Raw genomic sequence first — 22,759 nt, forward strand, 5'->3', positions numbered from 1 at the left:
TCATAATGCGTTTTTAATCTGTTTCTTTCTAACTGACGATTTAAATCTTTGCGAATCAAATAAGATTGCGAAGTAATCTTCGGGGGTTGGTGAGCGTCAGCAAGCAGGGGGCAGAGTCCCTTAGTTTTTTTTTAAAGTAATTGATTAATAAATTGAAAATGTAAAGTTATCTTACCAGAATCAACTCGGCTGGCACCGGCAGTTTGGACTTTTTCAGCACAATTCCATTGATAAGCTCTTTAACTATGATGAGGAAAAGTAGACTACACACAGACATAATGAGTACAATGTAGTTTACGGACCCTATTCTTTCGAAAAATGATACCCACGTCTGAAATAAACGTGCAAAAACTTCTTAAAATTTTTGTCCCTTGCAAATAAAGACACACCATGCAGTGGTGGTAAAAAAAATTTCATCACCTGCGCCGCAAAGGGGAGGAAGATTATCTCGACTGCCTTCAACACACAGTCAAGCATCCCGTATCCCATATAATTTGGGGATGTATTTCTGATCAAGGAGTTGGTGGGTTTCACTTTGTGCAAGGAACTGTAAACGCTCAGGTGTATATCGGCATTTTGGAGGAGAAATTGCTTTACTTCAGTTCCAAACATCATTTTCCAGGATGATTCTGCTCCATGCCGTAGGGCAAAACTGGTAAGTAACAATTTAAAAATCTTCATCCCGCCATTAGACTTAAATTGACATGGGGTTAAGTTTTCTCTAAACTCACACGCAGGTTCAGAAATGGAAAAATGAGCATGGGGTCAGCAGTTTGCCTTGGCCCGGAAACAGCCCCGATCTACGTAAACAATTATAGGATTCCTGCTGTTAAATGTTTATTTCATAAGTTTTGCAGAATTTCACATGCATTCATCGTTAATAGATCGACCAAAACTTCTCACACCATCACATTGTTGTAAAAATGCGAGGGTAATGCAATTTTTTTTACCAGCACTGTAATGTTACAAATTTTGTATTTTTTTCTTTTCGAAATCATGCTGTATAACAGCACTTACCAGGGTTACTATTACCATCTTTTGCCGTAAAAAGAGGAGAGGTTCTCTTACCATTTGCACTGATTATCTCCAAATTTTTAATTTTGACACATTCAGCCCTTGCTCCTCAGTGCCTCAATCCAGAATGTAAAAAAACTTTTACTTCTATGGTACACACACATCTACACACATCCCCCCTCCTCTTTTTCTCCCATTATTTCATTTGTTTAATGCTTCAAACTCTACATTTTTTACAGTCCTAGTTATTTTACTCTTTCTAATTTCTGGAACACCCTCTTTTCACATCGCTAAAGATTGATTAAATAGTAATAGTTTGTAGTACCCATCTTGAAAGGTCTCACAAATGTATACAAATAATATCCAAACGGCCTAAAGAGGGGAGGTTCTCTTACCATTTGCACTAATTATCTCCAAATTTTTAATTTTGACACATTCAGCCCTTACTTCTCAGTGCCTCAATCCAGAATGTAAAAAAAACTTTTACTTCTATGGTACACACACATTTACACACATCCCCCCTCCTCTTTTTCTCCCATTATTTCATTTGTTTAATGCTTCAAACTCTACATTTTTTACAGTCCTAGTTATTTTACTCTTTCTAATTTCTGGAACACCCTCTTTTCACATCGCTAAAGATTGATTAAATAGTAATAGTTTGTAGTACCCATCTTGAAAGGTCTTACAAATGTATACAAATAATATCCAAACGGCCTAAAGAGGGGAGGTTCTCTTACCATTTGCACTGATTATCTCCAAATTTTTAATTTTGACACATTTAGCCCTTGCTCCTCAGTGCCTCAATCCAGAATGTAAAAAAACTTTTACTTCTATGGTACACACACATCTACACACATCCCCCCTCCTCTTTTTCTCCCATTATTTCATTTGTTTAATGCTTCAAACTCTACATTTTTTACAGTCCTAGTTATTTTACTCTTTCTAATTTCTGGAACACCCTCTTTTCACATTGCTAAAGATAGATTAAATAGTAATAGTTTGTAGTACCCATCTTGAAAAGTCTCACAAATGTATACAAATAATATCCAAACGGCCTAAAGAGGGGAGGTTCTCCGACCATTTGCACTAATTATCTCCAAATTTTTAATTTTGGCACATTCATCTCTTGCTTCTCAGTGCCTCAATCCAGAATGCTAAAAAAAACTTTTACTTCTATGGTGTGTCTTTAAGACACACATCCCTCCTTCTCTTTTCTGAAATTATTACATTTGTTTAATACTTCAAACTCTACATTTTTTATAGTCCCAGTTATTTTCCTCTTTCTAATTTCTGGAACACCGTCTTTTCACATCGCTAAAGATAGATTAAATAGTAATAGTTTGTAGTACCCATCTTGAAAGTACTCACAAATTTTATACAAATACTATCCAAACGGCCCAAATTTTGTTTTTATCAATTAAAAAATGATTTTTCTGAAATACTTTCGATTCCGGTTAATAGGACCACATTGAGACAGGAGCATTTTGGTCCTAATAACCGGCTGGTCCGATTAAGCGAACAAGTCCTGACCGAACATTCTATAATACAGAACACATTTAAATTCCCTTATTATTATTGTGAGCCCTATATGTGTGGTGAGTATACAAAAAAGAAAAATTGCTGTTTACAAAATTTTTCCATTACAAAATAAGTTAAAATAAAGTTAATTATCTTTCTACACTCGTTCAACAACGAGTTTCAAATCGATACGGTTTTAGTTATTCCTTCCAGTTAGTAGCGATTCGATTCAATTCAATAACCAGAAGTAACTAAAAGTGTGAGAGTGAAAAATAAGTTCTAAAAAGTGCTAAACGGTTATTTAAAATTCCCATAAAATGTATTTTTTTACAGCTATTTTTTTTTCTAAAAATGTACAGTCTTGAACGTGGCAACTGAACTGAAGAAATTTGAAATTTCACTGAAATTTTGATCTTTACTGGAACAGTACCGCCATGCAATGGGAGTTTTGTCGACTATTTTTTCCTGTAAATATTCCTCTGTTAAATTGAAAGGTTAAAAGGAACCATAATTATTATTATTTTTATTGCACTAACTATTAAGTTCGCTGACCCACTTGAAACTCGCTTCAAGTGGGCGATTTTGAATTTTTTCAAATTTTTTCTCATGTTCTTTGGCTGAATTAAACAGATTTTTGATCCCAATAAGCGAATAATATTAGTAATGGGTAATGTGCACTGGGTGTACATGGGTGTGTAAAGGGTAATGTTAACTTGTGTAATGGGATTTGTTTTGACTCTTTAAGATTTGTTCTTTCCGAATTAAGATTTGTCGATTCCGAATAATCGGCTGATCCGATTAACTGGTGGTCCAATTAAGCGGATCCCACCGTATTTCAATCGTGCAAAAAATAAAAGAAAGCGGGTACTCACGAGAATGACATTGAATGGTCCAGAGTACTTGGTGATGTTGGCTCCGGTGAGAGGTTTGAGCTGACTGGTTAGGATGTGAATCACTGTTCCGGTGATGAAGGCGCTGATCATCTCGTCTGACATGAAGGATGTCAAGTACCCCATTCGGCAGAGACCCATCGCTGTCTACAAGAGATAATTTCGGAAACAAAAAGAACGATCCTTTTAGAGAACGGCACAACAAAAGAACGAAGTGACAAAAGATTCGTTTGGGTAACGCCTTATTGTTTTCACAAAAAAAAAAAAAAATCCTGGCTACTAAAAATGAAAATGTGGATACATAACTGAATTGAAAGTGTCTCCTGGCTACTTGCTACTGAATAAAATTTCTGAATTTTCAAATCTACCGTTATATATATAGAGTTCCTGAAAAATCCTCCCTTTTTCAAATACCTCTAAAACCTGTTAAACAAAAAAGTGGAAGCTCTCTATTTCGTAGAATGTTGTGGTCAATGGTGTTCTGGATCAACAGGGAAAAATTTTGAAATTAATGTTTTTGAGAAAAGTAAAAAATAAAAAATTATTTTAAAATAATTTTTTCAAAATAAAAATAAACGAGCTGATGTGTGCATCACATGACTTCCTTTTACTCCATTTTAATGTCATTTCCCCATTATTCGCTATTTTAATGTGATTCAATATTTATTCTCTAAATATCACCAACAATGGCCAAATTGAAACCAAAAAAAAAAAAAAAAACTCCGCCAAATTTGTCGCCAAGTTGGCGACAAAACTTGGCGACCAAAAGACTGGCGATATATCGCCAAGTGTCCGACAAATTATAACGCCACTTGAGTTTACATCGAAATTAACAATGATTTCCCCCCAAAAAGGTGCAAAAGACCCCCTTAGGAACATCCGAAAGCAACCAAAAGGGGAGGTGCACAACTAGACCCCACTACGAGTCTATGTACCAAATTTCAACTTTCTAGGACATACCATTTTTGAGTTATGCGAGATACATACGCACATACATACAGACGTCACGAGAAAAGTCGTTGTAATTACCTCGGTGATGGTCAAAATGGATATTTCGCGTGTCTATACATTCTTAGGCACTTTTCCGCATGTGGTCGAATCGAAAAAAAAACTCAACATTCATTTGGGGGTGAGCAAAATGGAAATTAAGGGCGATTTTTGAGTGAAAATTTTTTCGCGAATACAATACTTCCTTTTTTGTAAAAGGAAGTAAAAATACAACAAAAGGTCTAAAAGAAGGGTTAAAGTTTTCTTTAAAACTAGATGAATCTAGTAATACGTCAGGACACACCATCTAAGCTAATTGTACCGAGCAATCTTAAAGATTTGATTACTTTATCTCCGTCAATATACCGATTGTTATATACAAGAGAAGTTTCTGGAAATAAAAATTCCGGTTTGATATTGGATCCTGTTAAGAAACAGTACAACAAAAGACTGATTATAATTGTGTATTGAAATCAGGCGGAAACACGGATCCTTTACTAGGCACAATTCTTATTGTAGAGCTGTATGACTTTCAAGCTCTTCTGTGGAACATATAGGCCCTCGAAGCTCTGATGAAGAAATTGCTAGAACAGAAATGCACGGGGAGTAAACACTTAGGGCACAATATAACCGCCTATGTCAGATCTCTGTGTATAAAAGATCTATAGATCGAACGAAATGTCTGGACGGACACACCAGCTAAGTAAGTTTTATTCAGTAATCCTTAAGATTGTTAAAATACCAATAAAATCTTGATATTATTATTATTTTATTTATTTATGTCATTATTAATATTAAATGTAATAAATCCTGATATTATTATTACATTATTTATTAATTTTAATATTATTATTATTGAATCTAATAAAATCCTGATTCTTGTTTAATTTATTTTACGAAACTAATAATACTCATTTTTATATTATTATTATTTATATTATAATTCAGATTATTATTATTCATATTATCATTATTTTTTTTAATATTTATATAATCATTATTTACATTATTATTATTAATATTTATAATATCATTAGTATTAATTATTATTATTTATATTATGTCTGTTATTAAATAATAATATTATTATTAATATTATTGCTATTATTATTACTGTTTGCATCTCTATGTGTACACGGCCGTAAGAAAATTAAATTACGGAAATGAAGAGAAATTGAACTAGGGCAAAAGAAAAGCGACTCTGAATAAATACCTGACCTGCAGGATACCGACAAGAAATGTGATAACCATGGCAATGTGGATCTTGTCATGGATCAGGGGAGGTGCGTCCGTGGGATAGAGCGGCGTCGTAGAATTATGGGCTGTTGCGTTCGCAGCGGCGTGCATGTGATCCATTGCGATCTTGTAGTTGACATGCTCCATCCTGTAAATTTCATCCACTGCTGTTCCAGCCAGAAGACTAGAAATGGCAAAAGTACCTGGATGCAAGGACGAAGAAAGATAGTTATGAGTTAGTGACAGGGCTCGAAAAATATCACAATCTTTTCAAAAATATCGAAAATATCCGATATTTTGATATATATCAGATATTTTGATGTATATCCGATATTTTCACTCAGCACAAACTAAAGTCTTCAAAATAGTAAATGCATCCTCAAATTGCTCTTTATTTTCTTATATTGTTATTACAATATGTAGACTTAAAATTAAGGTTACTTTCATTTTTTTAAAAACTTTTTTATAAATTTTAATGGAGTTAATTTAGCATCAGCTGTTTTACTCATTTCTCTTCTGTTGGCTATTCAGACATAAAAATATGCATTAGTCAGTAAGTTTTTTTTTTCAGACCAACGTTTAATATTTAACTAAGCACTTTTAATATGAATTTAAATTGTAATATTACTAAAAATTTTATGTGAATGTAAAATAAAAAAGGAATATTACATAACTTTATTAAATTAATGATATATTAATACATCATAAAAATGTAATACATACCTTTTTAGTTATTTTCAATAATAATATGAACAATATTACTATGATTAATATAATTTTTATATTGAAAATACCCATAGTTGAAAAAATTATTATCGTAAATATTATGATATTTTCAAAATAAATATCGGATATCGTGATACCCAGACAACCACAAATATCTCAAAGACATCTAAACAGGTCTATAACATGTCCACACGTCTTTTAGATTTCTTAGACATCTGAACAATGTCCAAAAATGTCTAAATCATTGATATAGATATGTGGACATCCTAAGGATATCATGGTATCTCCAAATCATGGACATAGATATTTGGACATCCTAAGGATATCCAGGTATCATCCAAATCATGGATATGGATTTGTGCATGTATTCCAGAGATCTAGGCAGTAACATGTTTTAGATATAGATATTAGGATATCTTATAGATAACTACTCAATATCCCGTACGTTGCATTATAAATATCCACGAATGTCTACTTCCAGGATGACTTCAAGATATTTGACTTTTAGATCTGACCGGATTTGTTTGTATTCTGAATTCTGCGGCGAAATTATTTTTATTTTGAAATTTTATAGAAGAAAAGTGATTTCTTTTTTTGTCCCCAATTCGTACTTTTTAAAAAAAATCGAGTTGTGTGAACTGAGAAAACTCTAACTTCTTCTATTTCTATCAAAACTTTGTTGATTTTTTTCAAGGATCGCTTGTGACGATGCGGAGATTCAAGTCTGCTGACTTTTTTTTCTTTACGCAAGATTAAATTGATAGTGAAGGTGATATTCATTTCTTGATTTCCACAGATGTTAATTTGTTTTTTCAACGGAAGTTTGTAATGAAAGGTTAGTGATATGAGGAGTCAGAACTACAAGTTTAACCCTAACAAACTTTGATTCTGTGCGTGTACGGTTGGTCTGCATTTCTTCAATCTTTCATTCGTTGCTATTTGTTAAATGTTAAAAATCTATGTACAACTAGGCTAGGTACTTTGTTTTCTATGCTTGTGTTGCTTTGTTGTGTTACTTTGCTAGTAAATTATATTTAAACTCTTATAACTGTGATGAAAAATGGGATGCTAAAACTTAAAATTGAGTTTAATTTTATAAGTGTCAACGTATCCGAATGTCCAATTTAATGATTTGTATTATGCTCAAATTTCTCCAAAAAAAAAAGTATATCATTTTAATTAAATTGTTCAAATGCATACATTGCTCAAAATTAGGTTTGCATTAAAAAGATAAAGCAAACTCAATTTCCACAAATTCGAGTTTTCTCTCAATGTGTATTCAAATATCAAAGAGTCTGAATCTTTTCTTTAAATTGTATCTATTCTTCTGATTTGTAAAAATTGAAAATTTTGTTGTGTTGTGATAAAAACCGAAAAACCCTTCGTCTTGCCATTCATATTATGTCTGATATCCTACGTATCATCATTTACACTAGTCCGATGTGTACTTTTATTGGTTTCTTCCTGTAGTTACGTTATCAAATATGTTAGATCTTTTTTGTTTTATATACTTTACCTATAATAACTAATGTATTTATTTCATACTTCTAATTAAACCTCTCCGTATTAATCATGATTTTGTTTGATTTTCTGATTGTTGCACTTTAATGATATTGCAGCCGAATCCAGAAAACTGTGCGGGACCAAGAAGTGGTGTAGCTCTAAAATGCTGGGTTATTGGGTAGGCATTAAAAGTTTTTCATGCAAGTAGGGGAGCCCTGATGGGAAGTTATGCGTTTTTTCAGCATATGTTTGGTGATTTGGCTAATATAACGACATTATTTCCATTATTGATTGCCTGACGCTGAATAAGGATTTTTATTATTAATGTATGCATGTGTGTATAACCGTATGTTATAAGTCAGCAAAGTTTGAAATTCCTTTTTGGCAAATTAAGAATTTCACCTATCCAAAAGTTTAACGGGGCGTCCCAAGTTTTTTCATCTTGCTGGAATGTGGTCCAGTTTTCCTTTCTTTTCTTTTTTTTTTTTTTTTGTTGGCTTACCAAGTACCACAGTGTTAAAAATAAGCAGTCATCAGTCACATTTTGCGGCTGAAAATTTTTGATTCAATGCCTAGTTTTCAAACTCTTAGGTGGCGAATTTGACTCCATTTTGGATTTCAATAAAGCTTTTCTTTCCTGACTCTGATTAGGGACCAGTGATTGAAGGAGTAAATTTGTAGAAGTAACTTTCAAATGCTAGGAATTTTGTTTTTAAAAACCCATTTTTTTCTGTTGCATGTTAGAAATATGCTAGTGGTTAGTGATGGGCATAATATAGTTCTCATAATCAAATCACTCCATTATTCAAGATCCCTTGAGAACTCAATTATCACAGCTCAAGTTCTCGATTGACACATCTTGACTTCTCGATTCCAAAAGCTCTCGTATCAATCACTCGAGTTATCGATTTTAAAAGGTTTCTTATCAATTGCTCGAGTTCTCGATTTGGAAAGGTCTCAATTATCAATCACATCGATTATCAAAAGTTCTTGATTATGCCCATCACTACTATTGGTAGTGTGTAGTATACAGGAGAAGTTATTGACAGTGAGCTTTCTATTTGGGTCATATAGTTGATTCATTAAAAATGGCTGAGGTTGTTTGTTTTGATGATTAGAAACATATACTAGGCGCCATTATAATACCTAGATTTCATTTCTTGTTTCTATGGCTGGTGCCAGGTTTTCAGGATGCTATTGTATTGAAATTAGAGATGTTTAAAAACATCTGAATGCTGTAAATTTTATAAAGTTGGAATATGAATTATCATAACAGTGGATTACAGCGCCACTGCACAAGTATATAAAGGGTGGTATGAGGCATGCATCTCAGAACTCCTTAACTACAACTTCCCCCCCTATATCATCCACATAATCCGCTCCTTCCTCGCAAACCGCACCTTCCAGGTCAGAGTGAACGATGCCACCTCAGATAATTACCACGCCCGGGCCGGCTTGCCCCAAGGTTCCGTCCTCAGCCCCTACCTCTTCAACATTTATACTGCTGACTTCCCTACCCACCCCCACTGCCTCACCTCCATGTTTGCGGATGACACTGCCATCATCGCCTCCCACCCCAGCAGAGCTTATTGCGCCTTCTACGCACAAAAATGTATCAAAACTATCCAAAAATGGTACAATGACTGGCGAATTGATATTAACCCCTCAAAAACCCAAATCGTATATTTTCGTAAAAGCATTAGAAAAAAGCGCCCCCCCCCCCCCCCCAAAATTTCTATCCACAACCGCCCAATTAATTACACCAATAATGTGAAATACTTAGGAGTACTGCTTGACTACGGCCTTCGCTTTGGACCCCATGTCCGCGAAGTTTGCAACAAACCAAACCACAAGCTCATCGCCCTATCCCCCCTCCTTAATAGGCATAGCAAATTGACCCTCAAAAACAAACTGCTCTTGTACAACCAAATCATCCGCCCCACCCTCCTTTATGCTTCCAGCATTTGGGGACATACGGCCAAGTACTCTCTACAAAAACTTCAAGTCCTCCAATCCCGCACCCTCCGCAACATGTTTGGCGCCAGATGGTACGAAAGAAACGTAGATATTCATAACGACCTCCATCTCCCACTACGTTATCCGCACTGCCCGCAAATTTTATAATTCCCTCCACTCTCATTCTAATCCTGCTGTTCAATCTCAAACCAACTTCCATATCACCAATACAAAGTACAAATTCCCCTTTCGTACCTCTCTCATCAACTACGATACCCTCTCCACTGACCGTCACCCCCTCCCCAACCCCCAGCATATCTACCCTACCCCTTAACCTTCCCCCCTCCCTACAGCCTGTTGGCTTCTCCATCGCCATTGCACGACCTCGCCCATGTCATTTGGCTCTCTATGCCTGATTTTATTGTTTATTCTATTGCAAAAACAAAATAAAAAATGAAAAATCAGAAAACTCAAATAAAAAATGAAAAATCACAAAAATCTAATAAAAATTGCAAAATCGTCAAAACCTGAAGGAAAAAAAAAAAAAAAGCAATTACTTCCCCCAAAAAATGAATAAAAGAAAATAAAAACCCTCCTTGGTGAAATCTACAAACGAGCTGGTGTACACGAACGAAGTCCCTGCATCTCTCTTCCGCCTCACCGCGGCAACCACCCCTTCCGCCACCCCCCGATCAAAAGCGCTCATTTCTCCTCTCCGGACCACCCCCGGAGCACCAACGATCCCTCCACCCTCCCCACCCCATGCCCCTGACTCTCCAAAGACACAGGAAAAAGGAAGCGAGCCTCCCTCCCCTGCTGCATATCAGATCAGATCAGATGCATCTCAGATGCCGTTCAGCGGTGAAACTTGTCTGCAGTAGAGGAAATTGTACAAAAGGAAACACGTGCTATCCATGGATGCGTCCAGATCGGAACCACGCGCGGTAGTACGGGTTCGGAAGTGTGAACAGCCCCTTAGGGGATGTTCACACAGCGGTCGTCCATCACGTCTGCACCGAGTTTTCCCACCCGAAACAGGTTTTCGTTGCTGGTTGCCATGACACCAAGCCTTTGACCGGTTTCGATCAAAAGAACCTTGATATGTTACGGCCGTCAAAAGTAGAACTACATTTCATTGGTTTCCGCCAAGCAGCGCGCTCTTCTCTCTGATAGGTGAGTTCAGCCACGTGATTGGTGTAAGGTGATCGCATGTGAATGCTACCCTGCTTTCGTTGGCAGTCCTTCACGTCAAAAAACGGACGGCCGTACTGTGAACTGCCCTTATTGCGGACATCTAGCGACGAATGGTAGTAGTGTATGGCAACAACTGTTTACGTCGTACGGCTGTTAACAAGTGGTGTAAAAGTTTTCGAGAAGGGCGACAAACGACATCGGATCTGCCGAGAACGGAATTGGGGAATGCAAAACTTCCCAGATTCCGTGGAGAAGTTTTGGAGCACTCCTTCTATAGTCCAGACTTGTCACCCTGTGACTTCCACATCTTTGAGCCACTTAAGAGAACATTACAGGGGAAACGTTTCCATTCCGACGATGAAGTGAAGGAAGCCGTGCAGGACTTCCTGGGGAACCAGCCCTGATCTTTGTACAGCAAAGACATCGACCTGCTGCCGCAACGCTAGGACCTGTGTTTTAATGCCCATGGCGATTTATTTTGATTTACATTAAAATTATTATTTTTATTCAACCTGTCCACTTTTCATTTGGGCAACCCTTATTACATTCGTTACAAAAATGTGAAACATGAAAAAAAAAATAAATAAATAAAAAGACGCTGCCGAGGGTAGTGTTACTGTTTATGGGTTAAATTTAATCATTGCAGCTAATTTTATTAAGTTGATAAATTGAATGGGGTCGTTTCCAAAATTTTAAAAGTCTTTTTTTTTCTGAAAGAGCAAGCTAAAAAACACAGGATCTGACCATTTTTTAAATAATTTATTTCAGTTTAATATTTAAAAAAAAAAAAATACTTAAATCGGTGCGCTTTTATTGTTTACACTTCTGTCGTGTGACATCACACATGATGAAATGTCATTCAATGTTGCCATTCACAGAGCTAAATATTAAATTCGCATCTTTACTCACGTGTATTGGCAACGATAGGGTTGATAGCAAGCGTAGAGTGCAATTTTAATTCGCTGCTTGATTATCATAACGTGGAAACGTAGTAGAAAGATGCGTCAAAGTGCATCATTTGTGACGTCATCAAGACCACGCCTTGTTTTCAAAATCGGACATTTAAAAAATTAATTTAAAAAAACTGTTGGGAAAATGAAAGTATTTTCTGGGTCCATGTTTTTTTTTTTTTTTTTTGCTCATTTTATCCATTTCAATGACTAAAAGTAGTACTTTTGACTGAAGGAAACCACCCCATTGCAAAAGAAACGATGACTTACCTATTGATACATGCCGAGATGTACCAAGTAGAAAATATACTAATACTGGATAAAATGACGTGTAGAGTCCATACACCGGCGCCACAGATGCTAGTTGTGCGTAAGCCATGCCTGTAAATACATCAGACGTAAAAGTTGACAAAATCATGCAATTTTCAAAAGTTCAGCACACAGTCGAACGCGCTTAATGGATAATAGACGTTTTACCAATAAAAATATTTTAATAAGCGGGATACTCTATTAACCGGGATCAAAATAACACATTTCATTGGTTCGGGATATTCTTTTAACCGATATTCTAATAAGCGGGTTCGACTGTATAATCAAAAAGTGAAACATAAATCTCTACATAGTATAAAATTATGTCATAGTATAAAAAGCGTCTGCTTGTTTGAACGCGCAAAACTCAAGAATTACCTGGCCTATTTCGCTGAAATTTTCGCAGCATCTTTCTTTTAGCAGAGGAAAGGTTTGCAGACCAGTTCGAATAAAATAGATGAATATTTCTTTTTTTAATTCCAATTTAGGCCCAGTTTTCACATAATATTGCCCCTAATATTGGGGTGAAAAATTACTTGCACATGTTAATATTATGTACCGTTGGAAAGTGTAGAATTTTCCGCGTTCTATGCAATTTGTTTCAACTACGGCGGGAGTTATTCGGTGTTTTTAACTATATTATTTAGTCTTAGCTGAAATTTAGGTACTACTTTCTTCATTAAATCTATGAATAAAAAGTGAAGGATTTGTCCCACAGTTTTCTTTTTGACACCATTGGAAAGAGCGCCTTTTTTTACACTAGATCTAACTCGACTTACAGTAGAAAAACGAAGCTTTTATCTCAAAAAGGAAAAAAAGTTACAAGCCGTTTTAAATCAAGTTCGAAAAGTCTCACATTCATTTAAGGTGTTAGAAATTTTATTTTCGCGTTTCCACGGTTACGCTTTTTGAATCCATTGTTTCTTTCCATCTTTCGCATTTTAATTCCTTAAACTTATTTTATTTCGTGTTTTCATGGTTACGCCTTTTAAATCCATCTTTCTCATTTTAATATCTTAAAAGTATTTTAATATCTGTCGTCATTGTTAGGAAGGAAATTTTGCATGATGTTTTTTTTTCTTTTATTTAAGCCTGATTGTTTAATATACGTCAATTGAACAAATTTTTATTTTCAACGTAGACCGGGCAAAGCCGGGTAATACACAGCTTGTATATTATAAATTTATTTTGTATATTATACATTTATAACTTTCATGCCAAATTTACTTTTTATGGTACTTTTACAAAGCAATGAAGCTCTATGTTCAATGTACAGTGTTAGCATCATTTTTAGCGTTTCTATCACCATTTCGGAAATCTTCCTTATAGCAATACCAGTTTACTACAGAGCTCTAATACCAAACACTGTACTTGGTTTAATCGATTGAATAGAGTCATGAAGACTTATCTGTCTTTTGATGCTGACCAAAAGTCAAGTAAACCCTGATCCAGGACTCTCAGAGAAATCTTTTTTTTTTTGGGGGGGGGGGGGGGGAGTGCGAAACTTCAGCTTGATTTCTCTTTTCGTCTGGGCTGTAGCCCTGTCAAAGAACGCGAAAAAATATTTTTTAACAGCGATTTTCTAACTTAAAATTCCTCCTCCCCCTGATGGTCCAGGGCATTGTATTTTGGTTTACGTCGTCAGGGGCCACTAGAAATTAAGTACACCAAAAATCAACTCCGGGGGTCTTCATGGAGCTGAGATACGGAGGGGGTAAAACCCAGAAAACCTCAAGTTGTTCTGTCGCGTAAACTGTTCTTAGTCGCATTTATTTTCTTCCGTCTTTTTTTGGCAGTAGATTTGCTTTTGTTGACTGCTGACGTTTGGTTTCCTTGGCGGCCGGGACGCTTCCACGTCCCGTGATTTCATATTCATGAAAGCCGTTTTGTTTCAATAGGTATGACGTGTACAATACTATTACGTAAGCAGCGCTACTCACCTTGTGGCACGTGTAAAATGAGGAGTGTGAACCCGGTCAGGACATCGAGCAAAAGGTTGTTCTTGATGCTGTACTTGGGAAGCCATCCAAGGACGGGAAAAGCTCGTGTCATGAAATTGCCCACACAGGAACAAGACACGGAAAAATGATTCCTAAAAACATTCGTAACCTGAAAGAAAAGCAAAAATTTAAGAATGCAGGCTTTCACGACCGGTACCAATAATGTTGTAAGATTCCCGGCTGATGTGCCATTGTCTGAGTGCTGTTACTTCAAACGTTTCGGCCGCATCTGCGGCGGCCATCTTCAGTGTTAGCGTAGTCGAAGCTTCCAGGGAAGCGATATCCTAGCAACTGATGCAGATTTTGAAGTCTTGTCACTATTTATGTAGGAAGAGCTAGTTCTGGGTCAGGATTGGCTGACGAACGTTCGTCCTTGTTTCTGGTTGGCTAGAAGTATCTCTCGGGATAATCGGTCTAAGTGTAGCATGCCAGAGTTTGTTGATCTTAACTCCTTCCTTTTTGTTAAAATTGTTGGGATGTTTGAAAATTTCGATTGCTTCTCTGTTTAATCTGGCGTAATAGTGGGAAGTCCTTAGAAGTATTTTGGGTTCTTTGAATTTAATGACATTAAATTCATTAAGAAACCAATCCTCAATCAGAATAAAGAGAGCTCAAAAACAGGGACGAACGTTCGTCAGCCAATCCTGGCCCAGAACGAAGGGAGAGCTTGCTCTTCCCACATAAATAGTGACAACACTTCGATATCCGCATCAGTTGCTAGGAAGTCGCTTCCCTGGAAGCTTCGACCACGCTAACACTGAAGATGGCCGCCGCAGATGCGTTTGGAGTAACAACACTCAGACCACGGCACAACAGCTCGGAATCTTACAACATTAGAAGAAACAATTGCTTATTCTTTTGTTAGAAATTCTTTCTCTTTCTTTGTGCCAATTGAAGATGAAAGACGGTGAATCTATAGTTGGGGCAACACCTAACCTGGCAGCGCTTTAATGGTGTGATTAGGATCTGCGTAGCCTCCACAACGCTGTCAGTTTAAGTTTGCCTCAACTACAGTATTAATTCTGTTGACAACATGGTTAAGTGACATTTTAGATTCACTAAAGGTGCTAGATGATTCATTGCCAGTCACAATATGCTAGACATTTTAAAGTACCGTAAAACGGTTGAACATTGCTCTTGTAGAGACAACATTGATCCAAAAGGAGTAAAAGTATTTTTTTTACTGATTTTCGGTCTCGAATCGAACGAAATTCTGCATTGACAACCACTTCGTCACTGAAGTCCTCGAAAATCAGCAAAAACTTTTTGAAGGAATGTTATCCCTAGAGGAGCAATGTTTCCTCATTTTACGGTACGAAGTCCGTTAACCTGGGCTGCGGAGCCGGAATTGGACTGATTTTAGTGCAAAAAAAGTCGTGGTCGAAGTCTTGAATCAAAGACTTTAGAACGCTAAAAGTCAGAGTCAGACGTCTTCCCTTCGAGTCCACAATCTAACATGACGTGGAGTCAGAATCGCACTCATTTTGGGATAAAGTCGGAGTCTGAGTCAAAGGCTCTATAATCCCCGAAGTTGGAGTTGGTCATTTTCTTTTAACTCAGCAGCTCTGCCATCAGCAATGTACAAAGTGTTTAGGTTTACACAAAGGCAAAATGCAATTCTAGTACTTTCAATTCACAGGCTGCTAGCCCAGACTGTCGCAATGTGTTAGTCAAACGAAAGATACTTAAATCTCAATCTTATTTAATCTCATCAGATATTTCAGAACTCTTGCATTTCACTTTTATAACTGAACGCCAAATAACCTGGAAAGATCCAGAGAGCGTTTTTATCTTGGATTAGCTAAGTTCTAAAGCTTTCCCAAGTTTTCAACGTATACAACTTGTCAGAGTTCCATCAGGGCAGGGCAACCATTTCCGTCTTCAAGTCTCTAGCATATAAATTATTGATAAAAGTTAAAAAAAAAATCTGCAAAGACAGCAGAAAAATAATCCATTAGGCTACTTTTTACCATGACTAGAGACTTAAAATTTCCTTTAAGTAACCTGGCTACTTTTTTGTCGATTTGAAATTTTGGCAAAATATGATGAAAGTCGCCTTTTTTCCTGCAATTGGTAAACAATACTCGGGATTATATTACAAACTAACGTTTAAAACTTAAATGTAGCTAAAACTAAAAACTGTGCCTAGCTACTTTTCTTGGTTTATTTTGGGTTCCCTGTAATCCTAAAAATCTGGTAACCCTGAGAGTCTGAAAATGCTATGTATCCGTCGGCACAGCTTCAACACAAAGAGAACTATTCCTGTGTTGTGCTACACTCGTATTGTGGATATCCCATGCAGTTCTTTCCATCGCGAAACTGAAGGATTCGTTTGCAGAAAAAGATATAGTTGTCCCCATGCCCCATTTAGTCCACTTTGTAGTTGCACATTTTTATCTTTACTAATAATAAAGCTGAAATTCTGTCTGTCTGTATCTCTGAATGTCTGTTACAAGCATAGTGCCTAGATCGCTCGGCCGATTTTCAAGAAATTTGGCACAGAATTAGTTCGTGTTATAGGAGTGGGCACCGCGAAGCGATTTTTCGAAAATTCGATTTTTTTCTTTTTTTATTCCAATTTTAAGAACATTTTACCGAGCAAATTATCATAACACGGACGAGTAAATTACCAAATTATTATAACGAGGAACCGCAATATGGGCAATCAAATTAATATAGGAAATTGACGAGAAATTCATCATCCATTATTTGTAAATATACAGGCGAACCGAATGATCTTTTAATTTTCTACTACTACTGCTAGTTATTATTATAATAAAGTGCCGGCTGCCCAAATCTGTCAGAAGCGGAATTCCGGATAAGCAAACAGATAATGGCACAGGGGAGTGAAGGGGTGTTCCTGACTATACACTGGCGCAGTTGCAATACATTATTTTACGCGCAAATAGATGTTTTAATGAAATTTAGATTAGGTAGGGAGGTTTTATACAAATACAAATGTGACGACCAGCAACAGGCTCTGGGCCCAGCTAGGCTGGTCCTAGTCAATTAATTAGTCCCCAATGAAGATCAATGGCCCTCTTAAAGCTATCCACCCCCTTGCTCATTACCGCCTCTTCCGGTAAGCTATTCCAAGTGCCCACGACCCTGCTAAAGTAGTAGTTTTTCCTGATTTCCAAGTTAGCCTGAGATTTAAATAGCTTAAAACAATGACCCCTTGTCCTGCTTTCCCCGCAAAAATTTAATCCATTTACATCTTTCATTTTGATAAATTTAAATAACTGAATCATGTCCCCTCTGCTCCAGGCTATACATGTTAAGCCTATTAAGTCTGGTATCATAATCTAAATCTGAGAGTCCCCTTACTAATTTAGTTACCCTTCTTTGAACCCTTTCCAATACAAAAATATCTTTCTTCAGATAAGGCGACCAAAACTGAACAGCATACTCCAAATGAGGTTTTAAAACATTGTTGGCGCAAAATTTTCCTTCATACTCTGATACTCTTTCGTATGGGCATTTTAAAGTTCGAAAAAGAAATCTTTCAAACCTTTAAGGGCTTTTCTAGGTATAAATTTCAATCCAAGCCCTAGTTTTTCGTTACTGCTCCAGCCTACATTGCTAGAAGCAACATTATCAATTTCACATGTTAAATCACAAAAGCGAGAGATAAAAATAATTCGGATAAACAGGCAGTTCAATTAATTGGAAGTCGGATAATAAGCATAATAAGAGTTTTATTAGAAGCTCACCTTTTCTAATGTATTATTATCTTTGAATGGTGGCGATACTTCGTCCAAAAGGACCTGTGTCATGGCATCTCTGTCCACTTCGAAGCGGCAGGGAACCCGTTCCCGGCTGAAATATTAAAATAAATAAATAAAAAAAAAATGTTATAAATGAACATGAAATAATACTGAAGACAACAAGTATCTTCAAAAAACAGTGTTTTTACTTTTACAAGTCAGAAGAAGTTGACTAGTCAGATGATAAAAAATAAGTATAAAACGTCATACGAAAAAAGAAAGACAGAAGCTTGAAGATTTACAACAAATATTAACGATTTGCATTTTGAAGAAAAGTTTTAACTTTTGATCTTAGTAAAAATGAATGCTTGGTGTCTAATTTAAATGAAGAAGGAAAAAAAAAAAAAACTGAAATATTCAAACAAAAGAAAACAGCAAACAAATGAAAGGTTGTGTGTGGTATCATAAGGCTTCAAGAAGAATGTATTCGTTTGTTGTGAATCAAATACTGTTGAATATTGATTCAGAAAAGTCTGACGTTTTGTTGAAAATAATTTTTACTAACCCTTTCAAATCGCTATTACATTTTATTTTCACGTTTTATAGAATGTGTTCCATTACTTTATTTATTTATTTTCTTTCATTATAAGCTCTTTTTTCATTAAAAATTTTTTTTAAATATATTTACGATGTTTTAATACCTCTCTGAACAGTAGTTTACTTGTTAAAATAATTTGTCAAACAGAAAACTCATACGTTATAAAATTTAACTCGGTATTCATTCTACTTTTGCAGTGAAAATCAGAGAGATAAATTATATTAAATGTATTTTAAATTTCTTCTTTTCATTTCTAAAAGTCTAAAACTCTAGAAACCCAACTCGTTGCAGGCAAACTTTTAAGACCATGGGCAGGGATTCTCAACCATAGATGAAGTGTAACTAGATGCACACCTCGTAGCGACAGCCACTGGCCGCCGTTGAACGAATGAAACCTAAAGCAAACTGGCAAAAGCAAAGCATACGAGAATGCAATGTTGTTTGCATCCCATCTGGATATGAAAAAAAAGTTGTTTGCGCGCATGCGCTTTTCGGACGCTTGCCCATCTACTAGAAGGGCTCGGTTGCCCATGGAACCTGTTTCTCATTGTTTGTCTAGTTAATACTACATCTATATTCTCACCCGTTGGTCCGACGGACCGGCATTTCCACGCAGAAGAATGCATAAACATTCTTCCGCGTGGAAAACATTTCCATACTGAAGAAAAACGAGGCTGATGTGTGCATCACATGACTTCCTTTTACTCCAATTTAATGTCATTTCCCCATTACTGGCAGTTTTAATGTGATTCAATAGTTTACTCTCTAAATGTCACCAACAGTGCCCAAATTGAAACCAGATTAAAAAAAATAAAATAAGTAAAATATATATGGCAAAATTTGTCGCCAAGTTGGCGACCAAAAGACTGGCGATATATCGCCAAGTGTCCGCCAAATTATAACACCACTCGAGTTTACATCGAAATTAACGATGATTTCCCCCAAAAAAGGAGCAAAAGACCCCCTTTGGAGCATCCGAATGCAACCCAAAAGGAAGGTGCACAACTAGACCCCACTAGGAGTCTAAGTACCAAATTTCAACTTTCTAGGACATTCCGTTCTTGAGTTATGCGACATACATACGTACATACATACGTACATACAGACGTCATGAGAAAACTCGTTGTAATTAACTTCGGGAACGTCAAAATGGATATTTCGGGTGTCTGTACGTTCCTAGGCACATATCCACGTGTGGTCGGGTTGAAAAATAAACTTAACATTCGTTCGGGGGTGAGCAAAATGGAAATTAAGGCCGATTTTTGAGTGAAATTTTTTTCGCGAATACAATACTTCCTTTTTTGTAAAAGGAAGTAAAAACATCTTATTCAACAGTTTTATGTCAATTTTGTCACAGTTAAATAACTTGATATATTTTTTTTCAAAGGTTTATTTATTATGTAAACTTGCCTCTCCGCCGTTTTGCCGACCCGAAATTTTTTTCCCAATGTGTTTCCCTTTCAATTTTCTCTTTTGAGGTATTTTTAGTGTTAAGGAAATTTTAGTGTCGGCGAAATGGGGGATGAACCATATACTTTTTACAATAATTAATCCTCTTAATTTTTAAATATTTATAACACTTCTTCAACATCAAGAAAATTTTATTTTTTTTATTTCATTTATTTATTTCAGCATAAAAAAAAAAAAACTTAGCTGTCCAAGAAATGTTTATGAGTCATTTCTTCTCAACCGTAGATGTTTAAAAAAGTAAAGAAAACGTCGCTTATGATCTCATTTTTACTGAAACGTGCTGATGTGTGCATCACATGACTTCCTTTTACTCCAATTTAATGTCATTTCCCTATTACTGGCAATTTTAATGTGATGCAATAGGTTACTCTCCAAATATCACCAACAGTGGCCAAATTGAAACCAAATTTAAAATTAAAAATCGACAAACTTATCGCCAAAACTTGGCGACCAAAAGACTGGCGATATATCGCCAAGTGTTCGACAAATTATAACACCACTTGAGTTTATATCGAAATTAACAATGATTTCCCCCAAAAAAGGGGAAAAAGACCCCCTTAGAAACATCCGAATGCAACCAAAAGGAAAGGTGCACAACTAGGCCCCACTAGGAATCTACGTACTAAATTCAACTTTCTAGGACATACCATTTTTGAGTTATGCGAGATACATACACACATACGTACATACGGACGTCACGAGAATATTCGTTGTAATTAACTCGGGGGTAGTCAAAATGGATATTTCGGGTATCTGTAGGTTCCTAGGCAAATATCCACGTGTGGTCGGGTCGAAAAAAAACTCAACATTCATTCGGGGGCGAGAAAAATGGAAATTAAGGTCGATTTTTGAGTGAAATTTTTTTTTGCGAATACAATAGTTCCTTTTTTGTAAAAGGAAGTAAAAAGCGCGTCTTCTACAGATGTTAGCCCATAGAAGAGCAATAAACTTTCAACTGACTTCCAATATCATTCTTCAAACAACTACTTGTTAAGAAAACACTAGAAGCATCACGAGACTACGCAAGAAACAAAATAACACATTATTTCCCCTTTTTTTCATCTTAGATTCATTTCAAAACTTGACGTCCCGATAAGTTCTAAAAGAGAAGTAAATAAAAGCACAAGTACAGGCATTCTGACAAGTGGTTATCGAAATTTCATAACGTACTTGACACTCTAACAGTACTCGAAAGCTTTTATCGATCTCACCCTGAACTTTGGTCACGTTTTTTATTAGTTGTTGCAAATATTCGTTTTTGAAAATTTTCAATGATTGTTTTTCTAGATATTAGAAGGTATTTTAGGAACGGAAAATAGGTCTTTAAACGATAAAAATAGTTAGAGCAGAATAAGAAGGAATTCACAAACAACAAATGGAATTAAATGCAGTTTTAAATTGTAAAAATATTTGAAGATAGTAGATGAGAAAATATCTTTCACATGTATTTATTTTTTACTAGTGGTACCCGCACGGCTTTGCCCGTAATCGAAAAATTAAAAGGTCTTTTGGTTAGCCTGTATATTTACAAATAATGTATGTTGAATTTTCTCGCCAATTGGCTTGTACCCATGTTACGGTTCCACGTTATGATAATTTCGTATCTCGCCCATTGGCTTGTGCCCCTTTATGGTTCCACGTTATGATTATTTCGTAATTTACTCGTCCAGCTTATGATAATTTTGTTCTTAAAATTGGAATAGAAAAAGAACCACATCGAAATTTCGAAAAATCGCTTCGAGGTGCACACCCCCATGCTACATACTAACTTTGTGCCAAATTTAATGAAAATAGGCCGAACGGTCTAGGTGCTATGCGCGTTACAGAGATCCAGACATCCTACAGACATCCAGACAGAGAAACTTTTAGCTTTATTATTAGTAAAGATAACATTAATGTGAGAGGTACTTACAAATTATGAATTATGTAAAAGCTTTTAAATAACTTTAGCAGGTATTGAAAGATTTTAAAACAAAAGTTTATGCAAAAATGATCAAAGAAAAAGAATCCTCTGTTTTTATAAGCTAATTTTTTATTCATTAAAGTCAATTCAAAAAATAAGATTGCTCGTTGCCTGAATAAAAATAGCTTAATTATTACAACTATGTAGAAAAATCATATTAAAATGTCGTCTGCTAGAGGAAGCCTTTAGAGCGATTTAATTGTTGGCAATTATCGGGAAAATCGCAATGATTTAAAATTTTTATCTGTTGCCATCTTCTATTTGTTAACAAATATACAACAATAAAATTCTTTTTTTACTAATAATAAAGCTGAAAGTTTGGATCTCTGTCTCGATGTCTGTGACGCGCATAGCGCCTAGACCGTTCGGCCGATTTTCATGAAATTTGGCACACAATTAGTTCATAGCATGGGAGTGTGCACCTCGAAGCGATTTTTTAAAAAATCCATTTTTTCTTTTTTTTATTCGAATTTTAAGAAAATTTTACTGAGCAAATTGCCATAACGTGGAAGAGCAAATTACTATAACGTGATGGACGAGAAAATTATCATAACGTGGGACATGGGCGAGCAAATGAACATAGCAAATTGGCGAGAAATTTATCATCCATTATTTGTAAACATACGAGCAAACCAAATGACCTCTTAATTTTCTACTACGGGCAAAGCCGTGCGGGTACTGCTAGTTAGTAATAATAGAGCTGGAAAACTGTGTCTCTGGATAGCTATTACGCATATA

At 35.9% G+C, this 22,759-nt stretch overlaps 1 protein-coding gene across 1 annotated transcript in view; it reads right to left on the reverse strand.

Annotated features, from left to right (window-relative positions):
- The window catches only part of LOC129229239 (sulfate transporter-like), a 107,782-nt gene that overhangs the window by 53,363 nt on the left and 31,660 nt on the right, over positions 1-22,759 (reverse strand). Inside the window, exons 2-7 of the mRNA XM_054863504.1 lie at positions 17,997-18,102; positions 14,224-14,392; positions 12,245-12,355; positions 5,628-5,848; positions 3,405-3,569; positions 176-331 (exon numbers count right to left, since the gene is read on the reverse strand). Of these exons, the coding sequence (XP_054719479.1) occupies positions 176-331; positions 3,405-3,569; positions 5,628-5,848; positions 12,245-12,355; positions 14,224-14,392; positions 17,997-18,102 (928 nt within the window). The remainder of the gene's footprint in view (positions 1-175; positions 332-3,404; positions 3,570-5,627; positions 5,849-12,244; positions 12,356-14,223; positions 14,393-17,996; positions 18,103-22,759) is intronic.

This window comes from Uloborus diversus, chromosome 9, assembly GCF_026930045.1.
Source record: "Uloborus diversus isolate 005 chromosome 9, Udiv.v.3.1, whole genome shotgun sequence".
In the NCBI taxonomy this organism is placed as follows: domain Eukaryota; kingdom Metazoa; phylum Arthropoda; class Arachnida; order Araneae; family Uloboridae; genus Uloborus; species Uloborus diversus.